Here is a 21,578-nt window from a genome sequence, read left to right as displayed (position 1 = left end):
AATTTGTCAAAATTTCCAGTGTTTGCCGTTTTCCAAATATTTCCAATTTCATTCATTTCAGTCTACAATTTTTCCAATTTCACAAAATTTCTCAATGTTTTATTTTCATAGTCAATTTCTCTAATTGGCTCCTAACCCTAAGGTTGTGGGTTCGAGACTGAGGTGCCCTTGAGCAGGGCACCGAACCCCCCCAACTGCTCCCCGGGCGCCGCATCATAAATGGCTGCCCACTGCTCCGGGTGTGTGTTCACGGTGTGTGTGTGTTCACTGCTGTGTGTGTTTTCGTTGGATGGGTTAAATGCAGAGAACAAATTCTGAGTATGGGTCACCGTACTTAGCCGTATGTCACGTCACTAATTGTATAATTTCTCACTAATTAAACACACACACACACTCTCATTCACTCACGCAATCACACACTACGGACAATTTTTCAGAGATGCCAATCAACCTACCATGCATGTCTTTGGACCGGGGGAGGAAACCGGAGTACCCGGAGGAAACCCCCGAGGCACGGGGAGAACATGCAAACTCCACACACACAAGGCGGAGGCGGGAATCGAACCCCTAACCCTGGAGGTGTGAGGCGAACATGCTAACCACTAAGCCACCGTGCCCCCCTCCATTCCAGCTGTGCTGTTATAATACTTCTGGAATCTTCTGGAAGGCTTTGTCTTCATTCAGCTACAACAGTGAGATCAGACGCTGATGCTGATGTTAGTGAGGAGGTCCCAGGTTCAGTCTGTGTTTAGTGGGGTTTAGTCAGATTCAAGGCTTTCGAGTTCTTCCACTCTGACTTCATGCAGCTCTGTCATGCTGGAACAGTGTTTGCACCTGTTAGTTGCAGTGAAGAGAAACTGTAACACTTCAACATTAACAGACATTCTTTATAATTGTGTTTCAAACTTTGTCGCAAGAACTAAATAAACCGCATAGGGTGCACATACTTTTGCACATATAGTGTAGACAACGTATACAAAATGAAGCATATATAGATGCAATATATGGTTTTAGAACAAAGTGGTAGATTAGGACAAAATCTCTGGTGATATCAAGCAGCCGTTACCCCGAAAAGTTCAGATATGCTTTTTGTACAGATATGTGTACAATAACCTGATCATTGGCCTTTGCATCAATGTTTTTACGAGCACTAGAATAATTTTACAACCAGTTTAGCTGCATTTCACTGCTGGTGTTTATAGGGGTTTTGTAGATGTTTGTGTAAATATTGGTCATTTTTTTCTATTTGTCTTTCATTTATCCACCTAAAGGTGTGCACATGTGGGAATGTAAGAAAATCCACAGCGTTTACTGTAAATCATCAAAGACGTGACTCTTAGAGCTGCGCCGTGTGTCACAGTGATACAGGTGTTATAAACATACACGCATCTGAAGGAATCTAAATGAATGATCTTAAATCTCACACACTCGCATGTATGGGGTGTATAATTACTGCTTTATTGGTTTGGAAATAATCACACAGCGTTATAGCATGACGCCTGCTCTGATCTTATCTGATCTGTTCTGACCTGATTTGATCTGATCCAAACTTAACTGTTCTGATCTGATCTTATCTTATCTGATTTGATCTGATCTGATCTGATCTGCTTTAATCTGATCTGATCTGTTCTGCTCATCTCTGATCTGGTCTGATGTAATTAATGGGGCTCTTCATTAAGCTAACAGCAGAACAACACTGACAAATGAACAGAACAATAGACTTTAAAGCAGATGAGGCTCGGAGTCAACATGACACACTCCAGCTGATAATCACCACACACACACACACACACACACAAACACACACACACACACACAAACACACACACACACAAACACACACACACACAAACACACACACATTCCACTTCCTGACACAAAAAGGTTCTACTTAAACTGTGGTATAATTAATTGAATGAGATTGACTTTAATGTAATTATTTTAGAATGAGATTTATTTTAAAGGCAACACGCGTAAAGTCGAAAAATTAAACATTAGCTACTGTATTAAATAAATAATGTAACCTAAAGAGTTTTTGATGATATCTATGATAACTGAAACCAGTACACACACACACACAAACACAAACACACACACACAGAGATCATCTCTAAAACCTTTTTTTTAAAACCCAACTCACTTTGTGATCAAAATTCTCCATTAAAACAAATTTGATCGTTCATTCATTCATTCATTCATTCATCTTCTACTGCTTATCCGAACTACCTCAGGCGTCATTGGGCATCAAGGCAGGATACACCCTGGACGGAGTGCCAACCCATCGCAGGGCACACACACATACACTCTCATTCACTCACGCAATCACACACTAGGGACAATTTTCCAGAGATGCCAATCAACCTACCATGCATGTCTTTGGACCGGGGGAGGAAACCGGAGTACCCGGAGGAAACCCCCGAGGCACGAGGAGAACATGCAAACTCCACACACACAAGGTGGAGGCGGGAATCGAACCCCCAACCCTGGAGGTGTGAGGCGAACATGCTAACCACTAAGCCACTGTGCCCTCCAAATTGAATCAAATTAATTTAAATAAAGTATAAATAACTAAATACCTAGAAGTAATTTATATATATATATATATATATATATATATATATATGTATATATATATATATATATATATATATATACATATATATATATATATATATATATATATATATATATATATATATATATATATATATATATATATATATATATATATATATATATACATATATATATATATATATAAAACCAATATCTGGTGAAAAACAAACCACTTACCGTACAACTGAAATACATTTAAAAATCCAACCTCTGATTTAACATAATTGCCTGATGAGAAATAGTCTATAAGTCTGCCTGTATCAGATGATTTGTATTTGTTAAGATATCGCTTACACATCACTTACACATTTAAACACAAATTTAACCCACAATGTGTTTAAACTGAGAACACAAAAAAGAAAGTATGTTGTTAATTAGCACCTGATGTTTGAGAGTGTATGATTAGTTCAGGTTACAGGTTGCACACTGCTTTCACTGCTTTTACACTCCTACAGACTCATTTAGTGCATTCGAATGAGTGAATATAGCTTAAATATGTCGAGACGTCGCCACACCTATGTGAACTGTCCGTAAACACATGGAGGACGATGCACTCTATGTCGTCAAGCCTCTGAATGGCTGAAGGTGTGTTTTGATGGTGCGGGTGTGACCGCTACCTGCTTTCATCTGTCTGGATGAATAGAGGTGTGTGTGTCGCTGCCAAATGAGCTGTGAAACACACCCTGGAGAAAATAATCTCATAGACTGACTTGAAGAATCACATGACTGTGAACTCCATCACAAAAGAGCATGGAAGTGGACTTATGAGGCATTTTAATCAGTATAAATAAATTAATGATTTTCTGGCTGTGAGTCTGATCTAAAATGAGTCAGGAATCTGTTGGCTTTCAGTGTGAGACGTGTGTTTTTCTCTCTGTTGAGAACCTTACACAGAATTGTAGTGGTTGAATATAAAACCTTCATATTTTAGATGCTTATGAACAAGAACTTGGGACATCTCACAGAAATGGGTTTGATATATAAGGTTTATTTTGAAACTTTGAATACATCGCTCCCGGCAGACTACGGAAAAACAGAAATACTTATAAACTACAATTTCATAAAGTCCAGAGTGTCTACTTTCATATAAGCTTCATATTAACACCACTGTGGAGTGAGACATGACAAAGACATTCTGTGATCCACAGGAACACAACAAAAACAGAAGCAAGTGCCATTTTTGACTTAGGGGGAAAGTGTGTTTTAGTTTTCAACTGTGTTTATCATAAAGAAAGAAAAAGAACTGGGGGAAAAGCTGAACAGACAGTAACGACCTGACACTGAAGCTACAATGAAAACTAGATTTGTAAAGTTTGTCGCAACAAACTTTGATGTTGGCTTTGACGAGGCAAGTATTCGCAAAGGCCGGTGCTTTTTGGAGGCGAGTGGACATAAGGGTCAGTATTACTTTTGGAGGCAAGTGGACAGAAAGATAGGGTGCCAAAACATTTGGAGGCCAGTGGAGACGAGCATGTGACGTCATCCGAATACTCCTGAGGAAGTTCCCCTCATTGTTGTGAGTGTTTTGATATGTCACATGTTCATGTTGTAAAAAAGTTTTTGATTTTGCATATATTGGGGGCGGGGCTGCGGCACAACCGAAAGGCCAGTCGGTACACCACTTTAAAAGTTTGTTCAGAGTATCACCCTAAAGGAGCTGGCCGAGTTTGGTGTAGATAGTTCGAAAGCTTGACAAGTTATAAACCTCCAAATTTTATAATGGGAGTCTATGGGAAAAAATGCCACTTTGAGACCCGGTACCGGAAGTACCGGTACTCGGATCGCTTAGAAAAGTAACAGTAACAAACTTCAGACCAGCGTCTACAACATATCCGAATTTGGTGCATGTGGCTCGTAAGCCCTAGGCTGCATTAAATTTTATAAATTTTTGTCTAAGCTTAAATAGGAAAACAGAATGTTGGCTTCTACAAAGCGACATAATGAACCCCTTCCTGGCTAACAGAGAAACTTATTATTGTAGCTTCTCCCACTATAGTTTCCTCCCTCTGTCCGGAAGTGGATTGGCCAAGTGAGGTGTGAACGAGTGTGTGAACGTTGTCCTAAAATGGAGCAGCATCCTTTACAGCAGTGATAGGTTCACCATGATCATGAGCAGGATCAGTATCGGGCAAAACAAACAAAAACCAGTGGAATTGAAGTGGGCAGTAAGAAAGAATGAATGTAGACATTAATTACAAATTCAAATATCAAATTCACTTTTTATTTGTCAGGTACGCAATCAATCTATGAATCAATCATTCAAAAATGGCATTAACACTAAGGGGAAAAAAAACAAACAAAAATAAGATAAAATAAAATAGAACATACTGTGTATACTGTGCTGTACTGTAAGGCAGGTCAGTATAAATATAAAGAACCTATGAAAATAAATATTACAAAATATAATAGATAAATAGGGATGAATAGGGACAAATTTAAATGAATGTATATAAAGAATGTATGTTCTGTAAAGCTGCTTTGAGACAATGTCTCTGTTTTTAAGCTCTATATAAATAAAATATAATGGTGCGGTATAATAGTGCTTAAAAGTGAACCAGTGTAAATGTTAACTTGCAAATGCAAAGTGGATAAAGCTCTGGGGTTGTTGATCAGAAGGTCAGGTGTTGAGCCCCTGCACTGCCAAGCTGCCTCTGTTGGGCCTTTGATCAAGGCCCTTATCCCTCAGCTCAAGGTGCTGTATCATAGCTGCCCTTGTGCTCTGACCCCAACCTCCAAAGTTGGGGTACTCCAAAGTATTCCACTGTGCTGTAATGTAGGTGTTGTGATAATAAATGCCCTAATTCTATGCCCTAATTCATAAATTCAGTGCAGATGAAACATTAAGTGTACTTTAGTGGACCAGTGCAAATGCTCACAGTTTGAGGTGGAAGGGGACGAAAAGAAGGTGCTGCTACAGTATACACGTCTGAGTTATGTGAGTTAATGTAACGCACACAAACACAACAAAAGGAGGGTTGTGTGTTAATTACAAAAGAGAAGGATAAGCAAACACGCTCCTTGAAAGCAAACATAGAGAGAATGAGGAGAAGCTTCTTCCCGCAGGCCATTCGGAGTCTAAATCAGGAAACACCCAGGATCTAGTACTAGACCTCTCTATCCATCTTCACTGTTTTTATGCACACCTTTTTTGCACTGACACTTTAACTCTGGACTGTAAATGTCACTTTAACTCTGGACTGTCACTGACACTTTAACTCTGGACTGTCACTGACACTTTAACTCTGGACTGTCACTGACACTTTAACTCTGGACTGTCACTGACACTTTAACTCTGGACTGTCACTGACACTTTAACTCTGGACTGTCATTGTCACTTTAACTCTGGACTTGCACAGCACAGTGCCACTTCATACACTATATACACTATTGACAGGGAAGTCGTGGCCTAATGGTTACAGAGTCTGACTCCTAACCCTAAGGTTGTGGGTTCGAGTCTCAGGCTGGCAATACCACGACTGAGGTGCCCTTGAGCAAGGCACCAAACCCCCCCAACTGCTCCCCAGGCAGTATAAATGGCTGCCCACTGCTCCGAGTGTGTGTTCGCGGTGTGTGTGTTCACTGATGTGTGTGTGCAGTTTGGATGGGTTAAATGCAGAGAACGAATTCTGATTATGGGTCACCGTATCTCACGTCATACTGCACATGGACACTTTAAGGATATGTATATGTATATACATTATTTTTCCAATAATATTTTCACATTTTATATAGTTTTTTTATATAGTTTCTACTTTTTTATTTATATATCTCCTTTTGGTTTTGGTTTATTTTTTTATCCTAAATTTCATTCCTTTTTTTTATGCTTATATACCGGACAGATACAAAAAGCATTTCACTGCATGTCGTACCCTGTATGTACGTGTATGTGACAAATAACATTTGATTTGATTTTTGATTTGAAGAGGATAAGAGACCATAATGAGTCATGAATATTGTTCATATCGGGCATCTACGGACATATGGTATAAAATTGCAATAGAAATTAATTTATAAATATAGAAAAGTTAGTATCCGAATACAGTGATTAGATCTGTGTATAGTGAATGGAATGAATATGAATCTCGAATGTTAAAGATTGTTAAAGTTCAGGAATGTTAGCTGTGTTTACTGAGGATGTATATTGAGTTATTCATGCTGACTGAATATTATATTTGTTTGTTAGTTTGTTTGATTATTCGTCCATTCCTTCATTTTCAGTAGGCGCTTTTTCTCGGTTAAGGTGTTGACGGATCTGGAGACTATCGCTGGAATACTCCTGGGATCGAACACCAGTCCGTCAACATGAGTAACTTCTTATAATTATTGGTTTGTTTGTTAAATATTTTCCTAGACCAGCACACAGCATGTTTTGTTCCTTTTTTCAAATAACAGGTTTATGCATGGGTTATGAAGGCCCAGTGTAGTTCCCTTTTAAATAAAGTGTTATTGATTAACAGTCCATGCTCTTAACAAAAGAAAAGTCCATATCAGTATCAGAATCAGATTCAAGTGTGTTGACACACACAAAGAATTTGGTTCCAGCCGTTTGTGACTCTAAAAAGTACGGACATAAATAACACTATACTATACATTTAGCTTGGACTATACAAGACAAGACAATACAGATGATGTGATACACTATATACGGTATGAGTATATAAACAACCCTTCAGACTGGATCGGGATAAGAATTTCATTAACAGATAAACAGATAAACTGTATTAAAGGACTTGTTGCTGTGTGATTCCTCTGGGAGATGTAAAAAAAAACCCATACACAATCACTCGTTTACTGAACAGGCAGAGGAGAATAGCAGGCTGGGCCAGGAATAACTCCTGAGGAAACGAGCGCAAATGGCTTCGCTGGATATTAACAATAGCCGACAGCGAGGGGAGGGAAACGCGTGCTGACCCTCCAGAAGATCTTGGAGGACCTGTGAGTTTCCTGTTGGGGACCTCAGCCTCCACCTCGCCGCTTCCTCCATCTTCCCTCGTCCCCTGCTGAGGGTGAAGCTGAGGGGGAGAAAGGTTCCTTTTCAGGGAAATCCTGCATCTCTGCTGTTCATCTCTTCAGCACAGAACCTCTACAGCCTGCTTCACCCCCCGAAGAGCTGTCAGGAGTGTCAGGCATGTGGGGCAGCCGTGATAAAGTCCAATACAAACACACATCCTCATCACCTCGCAGTCACACGCAGGGAAAGAGGGAAAGGGGAAAAGCGGAAATGCTGATTTACAGCAGTGCAAGTGACCGATATAGCACCCAGATAGAGACAGGTAACAAAACAATGATACAGGAATCATTGAATTTAAGATTTTTATTAGTGTATTCTTTACAAAAGCAGGGCTTCAGAGTCCCTCCTGGATTTGGTGAAGTCAACACTGTGATATAAAGGGATTGAAAATTGCTGCAGATTTTTGAGCCGAGACACGTCACGTGACGATATCAAACACAAATTCAGCCAAATCCCTCTTCCATTCACGTGTGTGGAGCATGAGCACAGCTCTCATAGAAAGTCATTACATTTGTTGTTACTTTTTTTTCTACTCAGGTTTCCAAGGATGTCGGATCTTGTAACAGTTATTGACATAACGGCGCAGGCTAATAAACGTGATAAGCAGCAGGGCTTAGGGCTTAAACATAAGTGATTAGTTTATGGCTATAAGTAAGACAGTTTAAAGTGGGAGTATATTGTTTCAGTCTGGTTTCAACTAACGCCGTAAACTCTGAACAGTCTGTTTTAACCCTTTTTTTTTTTTACCAGAACAGTGTCGTACTATTCCATCAACAGAATGAAAATGGATTTATAGGACATTTTTAATCTGTATGAATGAATGAATGATTTTCTGACGTTTTGATCCTCTTTAAACAATCTACTTTTGTTGTGTTGTTTCTTTTTAAACAGAATACATGAACCTGTTTAAAAGAAATAGTATGTTGGTTTAATCTGCTGAAGTACTTTGCTGAGGCCATCATGATGATGACCTGCTCCAGGGAATGAGCTGAAAACAGTGTCGAACCTTCTGTGTCATAAGATGGTTTATTGTGTTTTTAATTAAATATGAATAGCAGTGGATGGAGAACATCTCTCAACTCATCCTCTTATGGTTTAAAAAGACATCTTCAGACTTCTAACACTTCAACAAGATGTTCAAATAGACCTGAAGTGACTAATTAGAGAAAAAAAAACCTGCACCTGCAGAAAGCATTACAGAAAGAGAGAGCAGTCTCCAGGTCGTCCTTTAAGGAAAAGTGCATTGTTATACGAAGCACGTTCGTGGCAGTCCACGGCTTGTGGGTGGAAAAACGTGGATTCCTCCGGATCTTAGGGTGCGAGAGCAGGAGCTCTCATCCTCCCGACAACCACAAAGGCTTCCTTCATGTCCTCCTCTATCCTCTCCATTGTATATGCTCACCCCAGCTCTCTCTCACCGGTGCTAAATGTGAGTCCTGGACACACAGCCGGCTCAGCTGTGCTTATTCAGGCCTTTCACACACACACACACACACACACACACACACACACACACACACACACACACATTCACTCTCTCATCACACAGAAAGAAGGAGATCAGTGGTATAATTTAATTGATCTCATGTTGCACATGCTATAAAGACACCAGTGTCAGTTTTAAGTGACAAGAAGGTTGTGAGTTCAAATTTCTAGCCACTTTTCCATGAATTGTGTTGTTTAAAAAAGGAAGAAAACATTTTTTCAAGCTATAACAGAGTGCAGCAGGACCGTTTCCATCGTTCAGAAGCCAGTGTTGTGTTTTAATGGGTTTTTGGTTATACGTCTGAAATCTGCAATTAGATTCTTGGTTAAGAAAAGCTCATGAAATCTTCACGTTTTATTCTCCCACATCAATCGTGTTTTGTGTTTATTTTTAATTTTTTCTAACTTTTATGTGTCTTGATAAAGAGAGTTGCTAATAAGTAGATAAATGATACTACAGAGGTTGCCAGAAATGTCATAAAGCCACACTACGTTTATACTATTAATACTAATTTACAAACTAATCCAAGGACAACTTCTTTTTTATTCGGATTAATCCATAACAAGAGCGTAGTGGAACCCTATCAGCAGGCATGGGTTTAAATAAAGATGGGAAGATAGAAACTTTTTTACTTCTGGTGATTGTATAATATTTAGGCCTATTTAGGTCACAGAGCTTATTTTCTGTAATCGTCAGGAAAAAACCTGGGGGGAAAAATCCTATCTTTTTGTTGAAGGAACTGGGAAAATAATCTCTTCCGGTTTGGTCTGAAAGAAAATTTGATCACTGCAGCACTCTATAGTAACTGGGGACAAAACACCAGTTTATACATAATGCTAATGGCTTTAAATCCTTGGTTATTATGGTATCGTCTGCCATGCTAGTGCTAAATAATAGTGACTGGAAAAACAAACAAAGACACACAAGAAGTATTTGTTTGCTGCTAAAAACAGGGGAAGATGACAGTTTAGCATTGAACAGTGTGTTATTCATAAATATTATAAGAGTCCAGTCTTCCCTGTCTGCACAGGCATTTATGTAACAGCACAGATGAATCAGTGAATCAAGTGAATCAGTGAATCATATAATCACAACATGAGCAGTGCACAAGCAGCCTCTGGTCTTATGGAGTTGAAAAAATAACAATAACCTTCAAATCACCTCTAACACACACCAAACCTTTACAAAACGGGATTCTTAGAAAGCTTTCAAATGGATGACACCTTTGAGACAACAGCTGAACTCTGAACAGCTTTTTCTTTTGCTTTGTGTGGCATTTCTGCTTTTAGGTGTTGTGTTGATACAGCTACTTCTCGTGCTTGCAATAACGACACGCACACACACTGTCGCCGCATCAAACACACTCTTACACACAAAGTACTGAACAGGTGTTTGGTTCAGGAGACCTCCCGTGTGGCCCCATGTAACGTGTCAGCGCTGCAGCAAAACGTGAACACGTTCAACAAGGGAGTGTGATAACTTCTGCAAGTGTGTGTGTGTGTGTGTGTGGTAACAGAGAACATTTGTACGTCGTTCAGAGCAGAGTCTCCTTGAGTTTATTCCTTTATTAAATTTTATTATTTATAAGTAATTCAATAGTTTTTTGTTGTTTTAAATGAACCCCCAAAAATTGAATTTATGCCTGTGTTGTTGTGTCCATGTGTTTGGACTGGAATGAAAGTGTACTGGTAAAAAGGGTCAACTGTGCTAACTACATAATAACCGTAACATCATTAGGACTAGTTCATAGTAATCTCAAATACTATGTATTGGTTTTCCTAAATATCCATCACAGACCACGGAGAACATGACCCTAGTGTGTGTCAAGGAATATTTCTATTAATATGACAGAAAAACATTACTCTTTGTATTATATAAAAGAAAAATACAGAAATTCTTGCTTCAGTGTTTAGGACAGTTAAACACTCTGCTGTAATGATAACAGTAATAATATGTGAATTTACAGTATATTATATTTAATCCACAGATCAGAAGTTATAAATTAGCGGAATATCTTAGCAAAATAAGAGAGGAAAAGGTCAGTTTTAAGTTGGGAGAGGGAAGTGCAGTGATTAAGATCTTTTCTAATGCCATTCTAAAGTTTGGAGGCTATGACACTAAAATATTTGCCCTCCATGGAGGTCACTACAGTCTTAAGCACCACTGGTATTATTAAAGCTGAGAGTCTGAGCAGGGGTGTAGGGGTAAAGAGGCTCAAATGTATGATTTTTTAAATTAATTTATTTAATTTTGTAATAATCTCTGGAAAAATTGTCCGTAGTGTGTGATTGCGTGAGTGAATGAGAGTGTGTGTGTGTGCCCTGCGATGGGTTGGCACTCCGTCCAGGGTGTATCCCGCCTTGATGCCCAATGACGCCTGAGATAGGCACAGGCTCCCCGTGACCCGAGGTAGTTCGGATAAGCGGTAGAAGATGAATGAATTTTGTAATAGGGGGTCACGGTGGCTTAGTGGTTAGCACGTTCGCCTCACACCTCCAGGGTCGGGGGTTCGATTCCCGCCTCCGTCTTGTGTGTGTGGAGTTTGCATGTTCTCCCCGTGCCTCGGGGTTTCCTCCGGGTACTCCGGTTTCCTCCCCCGGTCCAAAGACATGCATGGTAGGTTGATTGGCATCTCTGGAAAATTGTCCATAGTGTGTGTGATTGCGTGAGTGAATGAGAGTGTGTTTGTGCCCGGTGATGGGTTGGCACTCCGTCCAGGGTGTATCCTGCCTTGATGCCCGATGACGACTGAGATAGACACAGGCTCCCTGTTACCCGAGGTAGTTCGGATAAGCGGTAGAAAATGAGTGAGAGAGTGAGAGTAATTTTGTAATAATTTTGCACAGACATTCCAGTAAGTGATCTGTCTATGCTAAATTGCCCAGAGTTGACCCATTTGGGCAATAACTCCTGCAATGCATCCAGTTTTCAACCTCTCTCTGAATCTGAAAAAAGCTGTTACTGAAGATGAATAAATGAATTGAATGAACATTAGCTTTAATACACTGATTATAAAAAAAATTGTATGTAGATCTGACTTTTCCTTATGTTTGTATTTTATGTTTCCCATCAACGCCTTAAATTAAATGATGTTAGTCTGCCTGTTAGTATGTGTGATGTGCCCTGTGATTTCAATTTCAATTTTTTTTTGTCTATTTGTATTTACATATGTGTATTTTAATTTTATTTTTTTATTCTTATTTTATTTGTATTGTCTGTGTGTTGTTTTTGTCTCTGTCATACTGGAAGCATATGACACTAAAACAAATTCCTTGTATGCACAAGCATACTTGACAATAAAGCTCCTTCTGATTCTGATTTAGTGGGTGAATGAGTGAGTAAGTGAGTGACTGAATGAATGACTGAATAAATGTGTGAGTGAGTGTGTGAGTGAGTGAATGGGTTAGTGAGTGAATGTGTGAATGAGTAAGTGAGTGTGTGAGTAAGTGAGTGAGTGAGTGAGTGTCAGTGAGTGAGTGAGTGAGTGAGTGAGTGAGTGTCTGTGAGTGAGTGAGTGAGTGAGTGTTAGTGAGTGAGTGAGTGTCTGTGAGTGAGTGTCTGTGAGTGAGTGAGTGAGTGAGTGCTAGTGAGTGAGTGAGTGAGTGAGTGAGTGAGTGAGTGAGTGAGTGTCTGTGAGTGAGTGAGTGAGTGAGTGAGTGAGTGAGTGAGTGAGTGTTAGTGAGTGAGTGAGTGTTAGTGAGTGACTGAGTGTCTGTGAGTGAGTGAGTGAGTGAGTGTTAGTGAGTGAGTGAGTGTCTGTGAGTGAGTGAGTGTTAGTGAGTGAGTGTTAGTGAGTGAGTGAGTGAGTGAGTGAGTGAGTGTTAGTGAGTGACTGAGTGTCTGTGAGTGAGTGAGTGAGTGTTAGTGAGTGAGTGAGTGTCTGTGAGTGAGTGAGTGTTAGTGAGTGAGTGTTAGTGAGTGAGTGAGTGAGTGAGTGTTAGTGACTGAATGTTAGTGAGTGAATGTTAGTGAGTGAGTGAGTGAGTGAGTGTTAGTGAGTGAGTGTTAGTGAGTGAGTGAGTGAGTGAGTGTTAGTGACTGAATGTTAGTGAGTGAATGTTAGTGAGTGAGTGTCTGTGAGTGAGTGAGTGAGTGAGTGTGTTAGTGAGTGAGTGTTAGTGAGTGACTGAGTGTCTGTGAGTGAGTGAGTGAGTGAGTGAGTGAGTGAGTGTTAGTGAGTGAGTGTCTGTGAGTGAGTGAGTGTTAGTGAGTGAGTGAGTGAGTGAGTGTTAGTGACTGAATGTTAGTGAGTGAATGTTAGTGAGTGAGTGTCTGTGAGTGAGTGAGTGAGTGAGTGAGTGTTAGTGAGTGAGTGTTAGTGAGTGACTGAGTGTCTGTGAGTGAGTGAGTGAGTGAGTGAGTGAGTGTTAGTGAGTGAGTGTCTGTGAGTGAGTGAGTGTTAGTGAGTGAGTGAGTGAGTGAGTGTTAGTGACTGAATGTTAGTGAGTGAATGTTAGTGAGTGAGTGTCTGTGAGTGAGTGAGTGAGTGAGTGAGTGAGTGAGTGAGTGAGTGTTAGTGAGTGAGTGTTAGTGAGTGAGTGAGTGTCTGTGAGTGAGTGAGTGAGTGAGTGTTAGTGAGTGAGTGAGTGTTAGTGAGTGAGTGAGTGTCTGTGAGTGAGTGAGTGAGTGAGTGAGTGAGTGAGTGAGTGAGTGAGTGTCTGTGAGTGAGTGAGTGAGTGAGTGTCTGTGAGTGAGTGTGAGTGAGTGAGTGAGTGAGTGAATAAATGAGCGAGTGTGAGTGAGTGTTAGTGAGTGAGTGAATAAATGAGTGAGTGAGTGAGTGAGTGAGTGAATACATGAGTGTGTGTGTGAGTGAGTGAGTGAATTAGTGTTAGTGAGTGAATAAATGAGTGAGTGTGAATGAATGAACGAATGAATGAATGAATGAATCCAATTTTGTTGCCGATGTAAAATACATGTCTGGGATTAATCTCAGTGGATCCTCTACTGACCTCTACTGACAAATGAGAAAACTACAGCAGAAACTAATCACTCGGAACGAACATGCGAGCTAGAAAGACGCTGGGAACCATTTTACAGACGTACAGGAACGTGTCACGTTTATATGCGTTCGTGTTGAAACGCAGTGTAATGCTTAGGTGTTTGTGTCAAAACAACAAAGTTTAACTGAATGGAATACGATGGTATTTACGAACACACCGATTTATCCATGTATTTATTCTGTATCTGTGTGAATGATCGATGTAAGCACTAGCACTAGACACGTATTAATGGCGTCCCGGGAGCAGAAGAAGCTCCGGCGTTACGTTGACGAGGGAAATCTCCTGAAGCTCAAGTCTTATCTGCGCAAACACAGAGACGCGGATGTGAACTTTACTCAGGGGAAAAGAAGGAGAGGTTTGTTACATCGGGTTTGTTCGCAGGGAAACGACGCGCTGCTCAGACTGCTGTTAAAGCACGGAGCTGATCCGCTACTGAGGGACCGCAAAGGGGACACGGCGCTGCACCTGGCCGCCAGGAAGGCACTGAAACACGGCAAGACAGGTCAGCTGACCGCGGGCACTGCTGCAACTCTGTGCTAATTACACCCGTAATAATGTGTCCTGCATGTGTAATATATCGTGTGTAATATATCGTGTGTAATATATCGTGTGTAATATATCGTGTGTAATATATCTTATGTATTATACATGATATCGTGTGTAATATATCGTGTGTAATATATCGTGTGTAATATATCTTATGTATTATACATGATATCGTGTGTATTATATCGTGTGTAATATATCGTGTGTAATATATCTTATGTATTATACATGATATCGTGTGTATTATATCGTGTGTAATATATCATGTGTTATGGTGTTACAGACTATGATGACCTGGTAATTCCTTTGAGTAAACACTGTCCTGAGGCACTGAGTGTATTGAACAACTGTGGAGTGACTCCTCAAGACCTGCTGCAAGGACTGAGCTTTAAACAGGTGAGCTAATGAAGGGACTGAGCTTTAAACAGGTGAGCTAATGAAGGGACTGAGCTTTAAACAGGTGAGCTAATGAAGGGACTGAGCTTTAAACAGGTGAGCTAATGAAGGGACTGAGCTTTAAACAGGTGAGCTAATGAAGGGACTGAGCTTTAAACACTTTCTGCATATGTGCATGCAGTCATAAAGATATGGGTCAAGAGCTTAAGTCACTATATACATTAGGATGGGGTAGTAGTGGTGGCACAGTGGTTAAAGTGTTTACCTACTGATTAGAAGGTTGTGAGTTAATGTCCCAGGACTAACAAACTGCCACTGCTGGGCCCCAGGGCAAGGATTTACACTACATTTACTGAGGACGCCCTAAATGTACTGTAATATTATGTAATAAATGGGGATCTTTGGTGCCCAATGCGCTGATTAGAGTCTTTTAGAAACTGTTGATCTCCTGAAAGTGTTATACACGACAGTTTACACCATATAAGACAGAATGGCAGCAGTGCATTGCATACAGTCATTAAGATACAGGTCAAGAGCTTCTGTTACTGCTCAGGGGTGATCATGGGTACAGACTCAGCAACCCTGGATTGGAAATACTTAAACCTATTCATCTGGTATAAACTACCATGACATGGTTAGTCACAGAAATCCCACTTTCCCCCATTCGGATGTTTGATGTGAACATAAACCAAATCTCTTCTACTGTATCTGCATGATATTATGCACTTTAGCATGATCACTGCACGGATGTACAGGCGTTCCTAATAAAGTGGACAGTGTTTCCGTTTGAACGAGATTTTCTGAGTGAATCGCTTGCTATTGTTTGTACATGTTTGTGTGTGGTTCTGCACAGAAGTGGACTCCAGGAGCAGATGCTCCTCGGCGGTCTGATCCTGAGGACTTGTGGAGGGAGAAGCTGATGGGAGAATGTCAAGACGAGTTTTTCGAAACATTCGGACAGTATGATGATGGTAAGATTTTCCGCTAAGCTGAAAATCTTATTTCCGCTTTCTTTAGTAGGTTGAGAGTAAGCTAGCGTTAGTATGTAACCGTTCACGTCTAACGTCACTCCTGAATCGAGTGGTGAACTTTATCAGCTGTACTTCATTATAATCTAAAATAGAAGCTTGTCCTTCATCTCGTATGATATGATTTTATACACAAACTGCAAATCTCCCTCCAGAATGTTTCATTTCAGAGGCTAGAAAACTGTTGATACTGATTTAGAACGCTAGTTGCTTCACCCATTAATAAACATTATTACCATAGCAACCAGTAGCAGAGTAGGAACGCCTACTTCATAGAACAGAGACTTGTGTGTGAATGTAGCATTAGATGTAAATCTTGCTCTTGCTGGTCCACAGACACTGTTCCCTTCCCACAACCAGGCCTTTTGGAGATAAACATTTCTTAGGGCATGACAGTTTAGTAAACCAATAAACCAACATGTTGATTTTCTTTTTTCTTCTGTGTTTTCCAGATTTTCTGAGAGATGATGAAGACTTTGGAGACTTTGCTGACTGGGCTGAGCGAATAAGGAGGGAGTATTATGCAAATAAACAGGCCAAAGCACAGACAGACAGGAAGCGAAGACGAAAAAATGAAGAGGAGGAAGAGAGGCAGCGTAGAGAGCTGAACACCAGACTGGAGAAGGAGCACAGGGAATACTTGGAGCGTGCCTCTCGCAAAAAAGACGAGACCCAGCAGGGGAAGAAGAGGCGCTATGAGGAGCGCTGTGATGCCCTCTTTCTCAACGCTTCCTCCAGCGGTGCCTTGGGATACGATGACATTCCTTGGCCTGCACCGCGTGGCTCAGTCGAACAGATGATGGCAGTCATCCTGCACGGTGTTGACCGATCCGACACGGCTGCTTTCCGGAAGTTTCTACGCCGTCAGCAGGCTCTCTGGCACCCAGACAAGTTCTCCCAGCGCTGCGGTGGCCGGCTAAAGGACCGAGACAAACAGAAGATTACGGATACGGTCACGGCTCTGTCTCAGGAGCTGAACAGACTGGCTCAGAGTCTCCGCTGATGCTGGATCATTTTACACATTCAGTGTGGGATTTGACTCTGATTTGCTGCAGGCAGTCAAAGGAATATTTAATAAACATTAAATATTTAAAATATTTTAACAATTAAAAAAATGTTTTTTTTTCTTTTATTCTTTTTCTTTTATACTTTATAAGTGTAAAAATTCTGAAATATTCTAGAAATGATTCATTTTGTGTTGTTAGCTACAGAATTATTGGCAGCCTTCTTAAAAAAACTGTACACACACAGCATTAAAGGTTGCACTTTATTTTAACCATCTCATACCAGCTGCACTAAAAGCACAATAAAATGGCTCAAGCCAACATTCTGTTTTCCTATTTAAGCTTAGACAAAAATGTATAAAATTTAATGCAGCCTAGAGCTTTCGAGCCACATGCACCAAATTCGGATATGTTGTAGAACCTGGTCTGAAGCTTGTTGCTATTACTTTTATAAGCGATCCGAGTACCGGTACTTCCGGTACCGGGTCTCAAAGTGGCCTTTTTTCCCATAGACTCCCATTATAAACTTTGGAGGTTTATAACTCGGCAAGCTTTCGAACTATCTACACCAAACTCGGCCAGCTCCTTTAGGGTGATACTCTGAACAAACTTTTACATTGGTGTACTGACTGGCCTTTCGGTTGTCCCGCAGCCCCGCCCCCAATATATGCAAAATCAAAAAACTTTTTACCACATGGACATGTGACATATCAAAACACTCAGAACAATGAGGGGAACTTCCTCACGTGTATTCTGATGACGTCACATGACGTCACGTGATGTCACTTGAAAATAAAACATTTTGCACAACATGGGCATGTGATATATCAAAACACTCAACACAATGAGGGGAACTGCCTCGCGGCTATTCTGATGACGTCATGTGACGTCACGTGAAAATCAAAAATTAGCACAACATGAAATCAAATTAAAAATCAAAAAACTTTTTACAACATGGACATGTGACATATCAAAACACTCAGCCAAATGAGAAGAACTTCCTCAGGAGTATTCAGATGACGTCACATGTTCGTCTCCACTTGTCTCCAAATGTTTTGGCACCCTATCTTTCTGTCCACTTGCCTCCAAAAGTAACACTGACCCTTATGTCCACTCACCTCCAAAAAGCACCGGCCTTTGCGAATACTTGCCTCGTCAAAGCCAACATCAAAGTTTGTCGCGACGAACTTTACAAATCTAGTTAATTAACTGGATTGGTAAAGTTCGTCGCGACAAACTTTAATTTTCAAATATGGAACATGGATCATTTTTGGACATTTTTTCTTGCGTTTTTTTGCCACCTTATAAGATTCAACTCCAGAAACTTTAGAGCTCTGTGTAGAGAATATTAACTGCAAAATGAAGCAATTCCAGCTTATAGACTTTTCACATTTTTTTCCGTGTTATTTTCTACCATCCCGAGGCATCCAGAGGTTGTTCCAGCTCCAGTTGTGTTCCATGTCATGAAGATTTCTGACCTTCAGTGAGAAGATGCCGATTCCATGTGGTGTCTGAGGACAACAACCTCCTCATCAATACACAATTGTCAGACTGTATCTGACTATAGAAAGGAGATTATTCATAATAACACTCTCTGGTGTTTATAACAGTTTATAATCACACCCTCCAGTGTCACCCAAATGAGGATGAGGATAACTTTTGGGTCTGGTTCCTCTCAAGGTTTCTTCCTGTTCCATCTAAGGGTGTTTTTCCTCACCACAGTCACCATAGTCACCTCAGGCTTGTTCATTAAGGATGAATACAAACACATTTAAATATAAGTTTAATATCAATCTTGAACATTTGTATTATACTAATCTTTGTGCAATACGTTTTTATTATGTTTCTTATGTTCTGTAAAGCTGCTTTAAGACACTTCCATTGTTAAAAGTGCTACACAAAGTTTTTTTGTAAAATAAGACCTATAATGTGTAATAACATGTAGGTTTTGTGTAATCATAATAATGATTGTTATACTATAAAAAAGTTGGAACCCAAAAACCGATGGTTCAGATGTACAGAGCTGTAAACAAGTCTGTCTTTACATCGTCTTTCCGTGCATCTTGCTCGAGCTTAGATCAGCATCATCACACAAATTACAACTTCATGTACAAGATAATCACTGGCTGCCAATTTCCACATTAACCGGACTGATACTGCACTTCCTGACCACTGTTTCTCTTTCTCACAGAAAGTGTGTGTAACTCTCTCTCTTTTCTCTCTCTCTCTCTCTCTCTCTCTCTCTCTCTCTCTCTCTTTCTCTTTCTCTCTCTCTCTCTCAACTCTCTCACACTCTCTTTCTCTCTCTCTGTCTCTGTCTCTCTCTCTCTGTCTCTCTCTTTCTCTCTCTCTCTCTCTCTCTCTCTCTCTCTCTCTCTCTCAACTCTCTCACACTCTCTTTCTCTCTTTTCTCTCTCTCTCTCTCTCTCTTTCTCTCTCTCTCTCTCTCTCATCTCTCTCTCAACTCTCTCACACTCTCTCTCTCTCAACTCTCTCACACTCTCTTTCTCTCTCTCTTTCTCTCTCTCTGTCTCTGTCTCTCTCTTTCTCTGTCTCTCTCTCTCTCTCTCTCTCTCAACTCTCTCACACTCTCTTTCTCTCTTTTCTCTCTCTCTCTCTCTCTCTCTCTCAACTCTCTCACACTCTCTCTCTCTCTATCTCTGTCTCTCTCTCTCTCTCTCTCTCTCTCTCTCTCTCTCTCTCTCTCTGACTTTGTGGTTAATCAAATGACCAAATTTTATTGTTCTTATTTACAACTGAGTGAATGATTATTTATAGCTGATATAACATAGATGATTCCAGGAATATCTTGATTAACAGACACTGCAGAGAAATAATCTGCCTCTGGAATGATCAGCCAAGAGATCAAAAAGCACCAAAACTGGGCTTGAGATATATAGGTTTCCTCCTCCAGTTAAATGGACGGATAACACAGACACAGACCCCTTGACTGGAGGCTAGCCTGGTGTGCTGTCAATCATGTATGCTCATTAGAATATTAGGCCACACCCAGTATTCAGGCAGGTATGACATACTTTTTTTTTTCCATTTAAACGTTCCTGGATGTTTAATATAACCCTGAATTATGAAATCATACAAACATTTATATTCTGCACCACACCTCAGGACATCAGCAGACCCACTGTGGATGTTGTTACAACATTCAGTGATTATATTTAATATTTAATCTGAACAGTGGCTCAGAGTGTTATCGAGTCACTATAATGGATTTTCAAGCCAGAAAACTTGTTTAAATTCACACCCTTTTAAACAAAGGACAGACAGATGGCCTCCTCTGGGACAATACAGCACAGAATATATTCAGGGATGCGCGGGTTGCCAGATTGTGTTTAAATCTATTACATTAGCCATATAAGTGAATACAAGTCATTTGTAAATATTTGTTATGAATATTTTACTATCTACTATTTACCATAAAAAACTGTTAGATAAACACCTGTATTTTTTACTGTATTTTTACTGTTTTTATTGAGTCACAATGGATTGTTTTTCCTTTGTTTATTAGATTATCATATCTCTATTTTAAAAAAAATATAAATTATTTGATTTTATGATTAAATCAACGATGTAACAAAAGTATTAGAAAATATGCAAAATACTTATACTTAGTTTTTTTATTTTGAGCACTTATTATACTGAAAACGTATTTACAAATAAAGATAATAAAAGGACTTATAAATGTTATGAAATACAGACAATAACCATTTGGAAGATCTGCATGATTCTTTGATGAATTCCACCAAGAATTGAAGTTGGATTTTTCTAAAAAATAAAAAAAATAAGGCTATGACACATGACTTATTTTAATGTGAATCTCGGGATGTATGAAGTGAACGTGTTTCTATCATAGTAATAGTTTAATAGTTTCTCATGTTCTTACTGTATAAAAAGTGATCTGTATCAATTAAGCATATATGTTTTTTTTGCGGATTTGAGAGATTTTATTGCCATTTTTTATTTTTATTTATACTGATTATATATATCTGCCTCTGGAATGATCACTCAAGAGATCTAAAAGTACCAAAACTGGGCTTGAGACATTCTTTAATAAGTAAACAACTACCATTGCTGGCACATTGCTGTGGGATAAGAGAAATAAAGCCCTTTAAAACATGCTGTTATAGAAATATATTCATATATAGGTTTCCTCCTCCAGTTAAATGGACGGATAACACAAACACAGACTCCTTGACTGGAGGCTAGCCTGGTGTGCTGTCAATCATGTATGCTCATTAGAATATTAGGCCACACCCAGTATTCAGGCAGGTATGACATACTTTTTCTTTTTTTTTTTAAACGTTCCTGGATTTTTCATATAACCCTGAATTATGAAATCGTACAAACATGCAATACTAGCTAGCAAGTGGCACATGCATTTCTCCTTTAAACTCAGGAAGGGTTAATAGTGTTGTATTTGGCAACCCGAGGCAGAGCTGCTGCGCTCCGGCTCATTACAGGAGGGAGATT

The 21,578-nt window shown here is 39.8% G+C and overlaps 1 protein-coding gene across 1 annotated transcript; it reads left to right on the top strand.

Annotated features, from left to right (window-relative positions):
- The first annotated feature begins 14,158 nt into the window (after positions 1-14,158).
- Positions 14,159-17,411, top strand: nfkbil1 (nuclear factor of kappa light polypeptide gene enhancer in B-cells inhibitor-like 1). Its single transcript, XM_060896497.1, has 4 exons — positions 14,159-14,618; positions 14,946-15,058; positions 15,912-16,029; positions 16,539-17,411. Exons 1-4 carry the CDS (start codon positions 14,309-14,311, stop codon positions 17,087-17,089), a joined length of 1,092 nt encoding a protein of 363 aa, XP_060752480.1. The 5' UTR covers positions 14,159-14,308; the 3' UTR covers positions 17,090-17,411.
- Positions 17,412-21,578: the final 4,167 nt, after the last annotated feature.

Source organism: Tachysurus vachellii, chromosome 20 (assembly GCF_030014155.1).
Source record: "Tachysurus vachellii isolate PV-2020 chromosome 20, HZAU_Pvac_v1, whole genome shotgun sequence".
In the NCBI taxonomy this organism is placed as follows: Eukaryota; Metazoa; Chordata; class Actinopteri; order Siluriformes; family Bagridae; genus Tachysurus; species Tachysurus vachellii.
This window is presented reverse-complemented; position numbering and strand designations above follow the sequence as displayed.

What these genes read in the sequence shown, in the direction of transcription:
- nfkbil1 (XM_060896497.1), top strand. Translation starts at nt 14,309, where the DNA reads ATGATCGATGTAAGCACTAGCACTAGACACGTATTAATGGCGTCCCGG. An exon ending in ACTGAAACACGGCAAGACAG is followed by an intron (nt 14,619 to 14,945) that starts GTCAGCTGACCG and finishes ATGGTGTTACAG; the next exon opens with ACTATGATGACCTGGTAATT. An exon ending in AAGGACTGAGCTTTAAACAG is followed by an intron (nt 15,059 to 15,911) that starts GTGAGCTAATGA and finishes GGTTCTGCACAG; the next exon opens with AAGTGGACTCCAGGAGCAGA.